The sequence below is a fragment of the Talpa occidentalis genome, unplaced genomic scaffold (genome assembly GCF_014898055.3).
Source record: "Talpa occidentalis isolate TD23 unplaced genomic scaffold, MPIMG_talOcc4v2.1 talOcc4.16, whole genome shotgun sequence".
Classification (NCBI taxonomy): domain Eukaryota; kingdom Metazoa; phylum Chordata; class Mammalia; order Eulipotyphla; family Talpidae; genus Talpa; species Talpa occidentalis.
In genome coordinates, this window is record NW_023601653.1 from 27328172 (window position 1) to 27340524 (window position 12353).

Sequence of the window (12353 nt, forward strand, 5' to 3'; positions counted from 1 at the left end):
CACCAGCAACTGCAGCACGAGTTCGATTCCCAGCCAGGGAGCTACACACATGGCACAGCAGCCTACTCCTGTCTTGCTCACTGCTCCCCTCAGCAGTGTATTTCCATAGATCCACCTGTTCTGCTCCCCACTCTGTCTCTAGTGAATTCTCTCACCCATGCATACCTCTGTCCTGTACCCCAGTTCTTGTATGCACAAATAAAAATAAAAATCTTTTTGCAAAAAATGACAGGAAAAAATTACTGAATATATAGTTAACAATGCAAGAGACAGTTCTAGAAATTAATTTTACTTTAGACACTTAGAACATTCATATTTTCCACTAGGTTTGGCTTCCACCCCACACTCTACTTTTTACCCTTTCAATTTTCAGATCTCTGATGGTCCAATCTATTTGAACATCCTCCAGTAGCTTTGTGATCACTATATCTCCAAAGACAGTAACTGGTTTGTTGTCCTCTGGCCAATACTGATGGCATCTGATCTGTATTTGGAGAAAATGACCGGTCATGAGAACCACTGTTATAATGATAAATGTCACAGTTATTGCAGCTGAGTTAAAAGCACCTTATAGATATCTGAGTTATTGATGACACAGTATTCACTGAAACTAACACACATATATTAACCAAATTGTAAAATGATATTCTGTGAAAAGATTTTCAAGTAACTTACCCGCCCTTTTTCAAAACACTGTGTCAGCATTACTAATGTTTTTGCTCTGGTTTCCCACACCATTCTCCAAAAATCCCCAACTGTTCCCGGTAACGGACCTTGAGTAGCAATAAATTCATTTGGACATAAGTAGCCCTAGAGGATATAATTACAACACTGCATCAATATTTATGCACACATAAATAAATGAAGAGATAGTATTTTTAATTTTTGAGCAATGTAAGAAAAATATATTAGTAATAAAATGACCTGACATTTTTAAAGGTTATATAATTTTAATACCAATACTAAATATTCAAAAATTTCTAACATTTAATCTCTCAGTATGATACACTATGTAACAATCATTTTTAATATATATTTCTAAACCTTCAGTAAAACATTAAAGACTATACAAAAAATATTGACCTTCATTAAATGCTTACTTTACTACAGACAATATGCTAAATATTGATAAATATTTCAACTATTTTTTTTTTACAAAAAGCTTGTGTTTGGTGCTATTATTGTCCTTTTATAGATGAAGATACTGAGGCTTAAGATGTGAAATGATTTATTCAACTTCTCACAATTGAAAGAGAATCTGAGTTATAGTTAGCTCTTACCCACCCCATTATGTTATTGTCATATATTTATGGGTCATACCAATATTTTCCTGTAAGAAAGTACTTCTCTGCTTCAGCTGTAGCATGAGTGTTTACTCTCCAGAGCTCTGAGCCAAGACTAATGTGGAGATTTATCTAGCTAATATAGGACCTGAGATTTATCCTCAACTCCATTATGACAGCTGTTGTACATTTTATCAAATTGTTCTAAAACTTGGTCCATTCACCTGGAATGTCAGCATTCCTCCTGAATATCTGTGAATTTTCTTAAAGAAAGTTACTGTAGGGCCTCCCTAGTGGCACAAGGGGTTAAGCACAGCACTCTGAAGCTAGCCCTAGCCACTGCAACATGAATTTGATCCCCTACCAGGGAGGTGACCCACATGGCACAGGAGACCTCTCCTGTCTGGATGACTGCTCCCCTTAGCAGTGTATTTCAGTACACCTGCCTATTCTGTTCACCAGTCTGTCTCTGGCGAATCCTCTCACCCCTCACATCTCTGGCCTGCACCCCAGTTCTTGTATGCATAAATAAATAAATCTTTAAAAAAAAGTTATGGTTTTAATAGTTTCACTCTGACTTCTGTAAGACAACCAATCTATTCAAGTTTAAAGATGAAAGGAATAAGAGTAGTTAGAAGGTTAATGTAACAATCTAACCAAGGGAAATGTTTGACTGATGACAATGAGGATGGTAAGAAGTAGTAAGATCTAAGTATATTTTGAAGACAGTCAATAGAATTTGCTTATTAATTGGATATTTGGTATAAGAAAAAATAGAGGAATCATTCAAATGATTACAAAGGAAGACTTCTGGATGAGCAGAAATGAAGGGAAATACATCAAGAATTCAATTTTGACATACTGGACTTGAAATCCCTATTACATATTCAAGCTCAATTGAAAATATTTCTAAACTCCTCTATACGGTTAGTGACTGTTTATGGGGTACAATCTTTCATTTCTCCCTCTGTCCCACAGATGTATAAAGAACCAGCATATTCTTCAGAAAGATTTTTCCAGACTTTTTGTGATCCAGGATCCAGGAATATAATTCCCAAAAACAGCCCAGAGCAGAGGGATCCATATATATTAATATTAATATAGCTACAGACTTTGGTCTAGAGTTTCCCAGTCTTAAAATACATCCCTCAGACCACATGCTGGTCCTCTCCTTTCGCTTTCTTAAACTTTATTTTTTTGCTCTTCTATTTAAACACTATAGTTATGTTGCTGTCTTCTCTCCTTTCCTTATATTGATATTCTCCCTTTGTTTCTAGCTTCCAAAGAAATAGAAATCCAGCATCCATTTGTTGATGGCCTCTGTCATTTGCTCCTTAACTGACTCTTTATCAGTGTACCAGGGAACTCTATTATTTAGAGATATCCTGAAACAAATTGGGAAGTTCAAAGAATTGAGATGTCAACCATTCTTTCTGAGGTCTACATTGTGAGCATTTGGAGATGGAGAAGCGAATGTCACTAACTATCATAACTCTGTCTATCCCATCTGTTCCTGGTATCCTAAGCAAAGATTTTCCCAAAATGTATGAGCAATACAACATATTGCACACCCCAGTACTGAAACCTGCCTTAACGTAAAGTGCTTTCCAGCTGGATCTGCTTACCATGCAGCTCAGCAATGAGAGGGCATATCATTGTCTATGGGTCATAGTGACTTTGTTGTAAGATTTATTATATTACAGTATTACTTGATTAGAGCAGTATATACATATTCAAACTTCTGAGTTTATTGTTCCTCTTGCATTATCATATCCTCATGGTTGCCTCCTGACAACCTATAGTATTCAGAGAGAACATTGGAGAGTCTTACCTCATCCACGTGGTTCAGTTAACCTACTAAAACTGTCTGGTTTCCTTCTTTATCATAATTATGACCTATACTGTTACCTCATATCTACTTGAATATTAGAGAATGTGAGTTATTCATTTTATCTACTTACTGGCAAATACAAATGATATAATCAGAAGGTCATTGATAACACCATTTGCCCTTGTCACACAAGACATATGATCATTACAGCACTGACTAAAATTTAAATGTCTAAATGCATAGAGGTATCATTATGTATATAAAAGTAAAAATTCAAAATGTGGTAGAATTGAGGCTATAATAAATATTAGCAAGCATGTAAGATTTCACCATAATCTTCAGAGAAGAACCAAATGGAATCAAATATCTGATAAATGAATAAAATATGCTATCTCAATAGCAAATTCTGTGTTTTTTTATAAACATAGATTTAAAGTTCTAGCATTAAATGGATAACTTAACTTTTCCTAACCTTCCCTTACTTTCCTTAATAAGAAACACACATATATATACACACACACACACACACTATATATATATATATATATATATATATATATATATCTTTTCCCTATTAAAAAATTTATATTCTCCCATTACTTTCTGCTCTCACAATAGACCAAATATATGATTGTAATTAGCAACCAATAGGTTAGGTTATTTTAAAGGAAAAGGATGAGGATCACATAGGCAGAATCCCAGTGGGATCAAATGGAATGGCAGGCCTGATTCAGAGGACCTATGAATAAGGAAAGAATAAAAGAGCTATGGGAATGTAGGAATTAGAGGACACTCTCAAGTATCTATAGGACCACTATAATAAGGAAGGTTAGCCTGGATATTTGTTAGAATTGAAGCCCGTGCATGAGGGAACATGGCTTGCTTTAAAAAAAAAAAGTGTATAAAAAGAATTTCAGAGATAGAATCATCTGCCTTAGGGGCAAGTGGAGGAATCAATGATAAGAGGGAAATATCTATTTATTGGGAATTTTTTACACTTGATCTTAGCCAAAAGGCCGAGAAGCGATTGGGAATTTTTTAAAAAGAATTTCAAGGTGAGCAGCTCTTTCTGCCCACTTGTGTCTATGCAAATGTCCTTTATTCTTCTCTCCCTTTTTCATAATAAACCTGACTTTTTGGATATTAAAAAAATAATTTCAAAGTGAATAGCTGAAATAACTAATTATAAGGGAAACTCCTACTCTGATATTCCATGATTGTGTCAACACAAGGTGGAGGTGCTGGAATAGTGATGAGCTGTGAGAGAACAAAAGAGTCATAGAGAAAGGAAAGGAGAAAGAAAGACTCTGAAAACAGTTTCATTTCATTTTCAATCTAATGCAGAAGCATTTATTATCTGTGGTGTGCAAGATAGGACATTACACAATCCATAATTCCATGAATGTTGGTTCATTAAAGATAGACATGAACTTATTGAATTCATGAGTTGTTGAATAGCTACAAAGGGGTGTACACTCTCCAAGTAACTGAGGACAGAAAGAATATGGTATCATAGTCTCCTTGAAGGATTTAATATCAACAAGGAAAGAAGAGCATACTACATTTTTGTATTATATAAATATGACTTATTGGACTATTTTTACTTTGAAAGAGAGATTGTGTATAGAGAATACATCAATAAACATATGAAATGGGGAAAAGACAAGAGGATATGTAGCCTGATGTCGAAACTTTGCCATTATTAGTGAAAGGATAGTTGGTAAATTGCAATCTCAATTAGGGGCCTTCCATTTCCCAGTTATAAAATGGGGTTATATAGTATTGTTGTAAAGAACTAGCACATTAAATTACATAAAGTTTATAATGACTTTATTTTTAATAGTTGTAAGAGGAATAGGTTTTATAAAAAATAAAACATTCATAAAAATGGCAACTTACAGAAACATAGCTGGCATTAATATAATCTGATCCTGGGATACTAGCATCAGCTATCAGCTTCACTCTGTTATTGTTATCTAGAAGAAAATGTAGGAAATCAATGCTGACTTACATTTTAAATTGCATGCTACTTTTTTATTATAAAAGTATAAAACAAAGGAGTTCATGATATAGCATCCAACATTACAGATGGGCATAAAATTAAAGTAAAATTCCCCTCTTATTCCATATTTCTACCACTCAGAAAAAAATAACAATTATTATGTTGTATATATTTCCAGCATTTTCTATAACTTCTCATAAAATGTTGACCAAAAATGTAATGATAAACACTTTAGTCTGAAAATTCATTTTTTTAATTCATCTATATATTTCCATACAAGCACAGAAAAAGAAACCTAGGCTCCCTATTTTAAAAACCTACATAATATTTCATTTTTGAATATACCATACTCATTTAACTTTTTTATCTCTTTTTGTTATAAAATGCTGAATAAATGTAATTGAGACTTTTGTTTATATGTCAAAATGTATTTGTAGAATATATTACTAATAGTAAAATTCCCAAATTATAGTGTATATTTCAAATTTTGAAAGATATTGCCAAATGGTTCTTCAATTATATTAGTTCATACTCTGAACAAAAGTGTTTGAATAATTTTGTTTCTTCTCATATTTACTACCAGATGATTTTATTAAACATTTTAATTTATGATATTTTGAGAGATAAAAACTGATGATTCATGGCAATTATTTTAATTTCCTTATATAGAAGTGAAACAGTTTCTTTCTTTTTTTTGGCTATTTTAAATGCCTTCTCTATTATGCTTTTTGCTTTGTATTTCTAATTTCTAAAAAATATTTTCTACTAAAAATAAAGATTGATAGACTTTTGTCATATGTGTTGTAATTTTCTCATCTTTATCATTTGTCTTTGAATATTTGTCAATCTATTTGGCTAGCTATCTTGCCATATGTAAAGTTGTATCTTTTGTAATCAGATTTCTCATTATTTTTCACTATGCTTTATTTTGCTTCTTCTGCCATTCATATAAAAGTGTTTGTCACATCAGTATTTTTATTTGTACTAATCCAATTGATGTTTCTGTTGGATCTTTTATGGATTTTTCTGCCTTTGTTTTAAACATTTCAATCTTTGACCCATTGGGATTTGTCTTCTTAAGAAAAGGAGGTAAAATCTTTCATTGTTTTTATGCTGTCATTTTGAATAATAAACAGTCCCAAGTTTTTAATATTCCACCTCTCATCTTTATTCAAAATACCACTTCTGTCATATACTTTATTTCTCTCTATATTTTGGTCCATTTTTGGATTACCTATTCTCTTCCATTAAGTTAACTGCCTGCTCTTTTTTTTTTAAATTTAGATTTATTTATTTGTTTGTTTGTTTGTTTGTTTATACAAGCACTGGGTACAGTCAGAAGCGCGGGAGGGTGAGAGAATTCACCAGAGCCAGAGCGGGGAGCAGAGCAGGCAGAAGGACCAAAGCACACTGCTGAGGGGAGCAGCCATGCGGGACCCTCCCCCAGTGGCCGGGGAGCAGCCGGGGATTGAACCGGCGCTTCAGAGGCTGCGGGCAGCTTCACAACCCGGTGCTCAACAGCTGCGCCACCGGGGAGGCCCATAATTGCCTGCTTTTTCTTTAAAATCAGACTCTTAGTTATTATTTAGAATATTTTAAGAGCTGACAAAATTAGTTTCCTATCCATTATTTTTCTTTAAAGAACGATATTAGATTTTTTTCCTGAGGACTTTTTCCAAATTGGTATTTTAATTGGATTGTGCAATGCTGATTTTAACTAGACCTGAAAATGACACAAAATATCTATTATTACTTATTTGAAGACTTTTTTTAAAATTCAGATTGAAAGAACTCAATAGTAGTAGGGTAAAATGGGTAAACCAGTTTAGGTTTGAATTCTTGCTGATCTACCTCCCATGTATTTGTATATCCTTGATTAATCTCTCTGCTCCTTCATGCCTCAGATATAACATGTAGTTATAATTCTATTTTGCAGAGTATTCTTGAGGAAAACTTATAGTTGCATTCAATAGATGGTCTCATTCTCTCAATATTTAAGCAAATGTTATATGTTAAATACTTGACATAATTCTCATTAAGTATAATAACCTGCCCAAGGGTTTTACATTTAGAGATGAGGAATTTTTAAATAAACTTATGCAGATGACTTAGGTCCAAAGTTTTTGATTTTGGTAAGATCTAGCTATTTTAACATGACATCATGTTTAATCCTGTATCTAAAGAAAGGAAGTCATTAGTTTTGAGGTTTCAAGGTTCACTCAATAGTCCTGTTTATAATTATCACAGTCAACAACAAACTAAACTTTTCTTCATGGACCTGGATCAGTTCTGAAGGTCACTGTCCTGTCAAACAGAGTCTTGAAGATCTCTTCTGAAAGCATTTGCTGCTAATTCTAGTATCTTAAATCCCTGTAAGTTAATATCTTCTAAAATGCACTGTGATATTTGAAATCCTACTTCCTACATTACTCAAGGGATACAATGCACTTAATTTAGCTGACTCAGGTTAAAATTCAGACTATTGAAATGTTTTCTTTCTCTCTGGGGAAAACTTTTTTCTTTTATGGTTTTTCTGCAAGCAAAAAATGAAAATATATTTAGCCTAAATTTCTCATTTGCTTGGGTGTGTGTGTGTGTGTGTGTTATAAAGGAGTTAGCTGCCCTTAGAGGTGACTGCGAGCTTCCAGTTTGCCTTTCTAACCCAAGCTAGGGAAGTAAGTTTGCTATCTTCAGACTGTCAACCCTAAGAACCTGTTACTCATTCTATTCACTCAGAAAGTTAACAACTTATAAAAAATAAGCATTCTGTATATAAATAATCATAAGACATAACATTTGTTCAGTGCTTCCCATGTTCAGTATTGGGCAAAGAGATTTACATGATTGTTTCCTCTAATGCTCACAATAACCTTATATAAAAGAAAGGACTGGATAATATATCTGGTCACTAAGGTACTTAATGGGTAAATAGGATTATGACCCAGAAATTTATTACTATCCATATGTTTTTAGTTTTTTTACTTTACATCATGTAGTATGTTTTAGTAAAATTGACAAATTATTCAAATAACTTTCTTGAAAATTATAAATTCTACCTAATTCTTATAGGGTTCCAACTTTTTAAGAGGACAGTTAAAAAAGTTTTCTCCTAAAAATCCATTAGAAGATATTAGATATGGATCTAATACATTATTTGAAAAATTACCAACTGAAAGTCAGAAGAAAGCAAAAAACCACTGGCATTCTCCATTTGACTTTAGCAGAGGAGGAAAATGCATATAATTTAATTCTAATATTCTAGACAATCCTTTATTTACTACATAATTCCATCATTAACAATTTCTTTTTGTCTTAGCTTCAGATATGAAGAATATATCTTAGTTTCAAACAAAGGAACCTTGTTATTTTTTTTTAAGATTGATTTAATTTGATTGGCCATTTTTATTTTATTCTTACCCTCTAATTTTTAAGATAGTATTATCTAAATTTTCTTATAGCCATGATGTAAGCCAAATAATAATGTAAAGAGATTGAAATATTTAAAATATTGATTTTAAAAGTGCTTTAGTTGATTGAAAGATTAAAAAATATCTTTCTAATATCTCAGATTTTACTATTTGAAATTAGATAATTTATGGTCCTTGGAAATAAGCTAAGCATATTTGATTTACTTATTTTATATATACTGACATTATAAATTATTTCAGCCACATGTACAATATTTCACAATAACTTCTTCAATAGATCATTTATTTCACATAATATTATTAAGAGTACTTAACTAAATAAGCATGAAATAATCTGGAAGAAATTTAGGTCTAGAAGGACATAAGGACATAAACATTTCCCTACTCTTAGATATATGATGCACCCAATCCAGATTAACTCTTTGAAAGAGAAAAAGTTCACATGATAGACATTTAGAGATGTCATACTAACACTCTTAATTTCTTACTATGCCTAATTTGTCAATTTGTTTAAAGTCATTTCCTTATGATTTGCTTTGTTCCAAAAAGGATTTTAGGTAATTAAAGCTATTTGTATTTTTATCCTATTCTAATTCTTGGGAATTAGCAAAATCCATTAGATTACTTTCTCCTATATCATGTTTCCCTAAATTTGTTTATCTCATGCCTCAGCTTTCCTCTAGTTGTAGAGTAACAGAATTTGTTCAATTTCTTCCTACCCTTGTCCTTTATGATATTACATTTTGTTATTGTAGTCTTTTCAAAATCCTTATCATTCTAGACAGAGAGTTCAGTTTTTAAGAATTTCCCCAAAATAGTCTTGGGAAGGCATAGAACATTTTAAAAATATATATGTGACAACTCTTAAAGTAGAAATATTCTAAAAATTCTAGATTTTGAACCAATTGACAATACTTCAGAACATCGTAATACCACATTTTGTTTCCTTACATAAAATACAATGGGTTAGAATGTAGATGATAGAAACACCTATTCAAAAAATGTACTATCAGACATACAGCAATTATTAACAGGGTTTTTATGTTTTTCCTTTCACATCACTACTAGTTGTTAGAGCAGTATTTTTTTCCTTATTGATTAAAAAATGGAGCCACATTTACTAGTAAGGCAAACCCTGGCAGTACCAATCAGTACACATTTACTCAGATCACAATAAATATTTTGCAATGCATTTTTTATATCCCATAAGACACACAACTATGCTGTCAAGGGAAAAGAATGCACAAATTTACATGTGAATTTTCTTTTTTTATTTAAAACTATGTCTCTATGATTTGTTTCTTGGGTTAAATTACAAGCAAAGAAACTAATAGGTCTACTGTTTCTTGCACCTGCATAAGTGAACCTGTGTTAACAGGTTGAAAACCATGTACATTAACTGTAATAAACATTAGCAAATCAAAAGAGATACAGTTTGAAAATCACAACTAATAACAAACATCATAATTTATAAGTAAAGAAATGTAATAATTAAAAAAATAAGATGCATTTTTTATCATTTTTAAAAACTTCATAGTCAAAACTAGAAATAATTAAAGTACATACATGGCTTTATATTTGGAAATCGGTTTTTTGCTCTGTTCCAAGGAAGATCAGCATCAGTTGAAGACAGATCCTGGAGAAATTTTGGTAATTCCTATGGAATGAAAGCATTGCGAATCTTTCTTATTTCAAAAGTAATCAAGAAATTCCACATAGTAAAAAACAATTCTTCATTCTAAATCCTTCTATTTTAAAATAAAATAAACACCTCTCATAACTGAGGAAATAAGGCCCACATAGCAGTAATGAATTTACATAAATTTCTTCATAAGTACCCTGAATAAAATTGGTGAATTGGGCTATTGTTCTCTATGGGATAATTTCTTTGCTTTGGGAAACTCTAATATACAACAACCATCTTAATAACACTTTTCCATACTTTAATGGTTTTATTGAGTACATACTGAGCATCATATAATATTTTAATGTCTACTTAGTAGGGAATAGGAGTTCAGTGATTTATTTTTTGTTTTTCTACTTGGGCAGTGTGATTTCATGCCTATTAATTGGTACAACATTGGTCAGTTTGAGAAGATGCCAAAGGTTAAGTCCTGCTCTCAGTAGGCATTGTTAAATCGATAGCAGAATGCAAAGGTGAAATAAAGAATTACAAACACTGGTGAAAGTATAAGGAGAGCTATTATTGACATCTTGGTGAAAAATCATGATAGTGCCTATACAGCATTAAGAAAGCTGGTGTTTAATGCTCCTTTAAGTAATAATGGCTTGCATTTATGGAATTTATGTTTTTCCCTTTTAGCAGTCTTAACTTGCCAAATTCTTTACCAAGTGTTAAAATGCTTGCTTTTATATTTTTCATCATCATTATAAATTATTTCATTTAATTGACTAATTCTTTCTCCTTTATTTTCCCTTAGGAAGAAAATCAGGACAATCCTTAGCAGGTAAGTATGTACTACAGGACAGGGAAACTGTGTGCAGCTGAAGTCTGCTTTGTTAGCACCAGTGCCTTTAAAAATTTTTTTAACAAAGTGAGGAATCCCAGACTAGCTTCCTCAAGGTTCTGAGAGTATATGTGAGTACATCTGTGAGAGACAAAGAAAAGTGGGGAGGAAGAAAAGATGAATTAGAAATCACCTGAAAAGTGGTACTTATGCTTGTAATTATTTCACAGAGAGGATTCCTCTTATAGATTATATGAATCTGGCTTCGATAATTGATACTCAATTACCAGGTTGACTGCCGGATAGTGATATTATATTGGGCAGCCTTATTTTTTGGGGGGACACAAAGGACCTTAACCATCTTCTTGATTTGGGATCACAGATGAATTAGTTGGACTATTCTACCTCCTTGTGATTTTGAATGTGTTCCCTCTATCTGGAATGGCATTTCCCCTTTATTTACTTGTTCAACCCCTGTTCATCCTGAAATTCATCTTGAAGGTCACCTTTCTGTGTTTTTTTTTCCTGATTGTTAAGCAGAATAGATTTTCATTTCTTCATGCTTACCTCTATCAAGATACAGTGTAACTGTAATTTTAAATGAGTCTGTAATTCTTATAACATGAGCATCTTTATGGTAGAAATTATTACTATAATAGCTAATCCAGTGCCAGCCACTAGTCTTATTATTACACATATTCAATTATTTTAGTATTCAGCATTCAATGAGGTAGATATTATCATTTCATGAAAGAGAATACTGAGACCTAGAAAACTTATATGATTTGCCCAAGGTCACTTAGCTACTAAGTGCTGAATTGATATGTAGCAATGTGCTAAATGCAATGCTGATCACATAGTAGGAGCCTTTAAGTATTTATGGTATAAATGACTATCACTTGAGATATAAGATTTATCAAGTCTACACATCAAATATGCATTTACTTATTAAAACATAACTTTGCTTTAAAAAGTATAGCTTTAGGATAAAAGTGATTTTAGGAATGAAGTCCCTTATATAAACATCTTTATATAAATAATGCATGCTACCTATATATTTCTATAAACAGCCAAGTTTAAGTTGCAAAAAAACTTAAACCAGAAACTTTATTAAAATTAGATATGTGGGGGCCTCCCTGGTGGCTCAGGCGGTTGAGTGCTGCACTGTGAAGTTGTCCGCAGCCTCTGCAGTGGGAGTTCGATCCCGGCCGGCTGGCGAGAATCCCACATGGTGAGGCAGATCTCTCCTGTCTCGCCCACTGCTCCCCTCAGCAGTGTATTTCATCAGTCTGTCTGTTCTGTTCCCCACTTTGTCTCTGGTGAATCCTCTCACCCTCCCAA

The 12353-nt window shown here is 32.6% G+C and overlaps 1 protein-coding gene across 1 annotated transcript in view; it reads right to left on the bottom strand.

Moving 5' to 3' along the window:
• PTPRQ (protein tyrosine phosphatase receptor type Q) overlaps positions 1-12353 on the bottom strand; it is a 161927-nt gene that overhangs the window by 9629 nt on the left and 139945 nt on the right. Inside the window, exons 38-41 of the mRNA XM_037513931.2 lie at positions 10111-10201; positions 5014-5090; positions 676-810; positions 359-484 (exon numbers count right to left, since the gene is read on the bottom strand). Of these exons, the coding sequence (XP_037369828.1) occupies positions 359-484; positions 676-810; positions 5014-5090; positions 10111-10201 (429 nt within the window). The remainder of the gene's footprint in view (positions 1-358; positions 485-675; positions 811-5013; positions 5091-10110; positions 10202-12353) is intronic.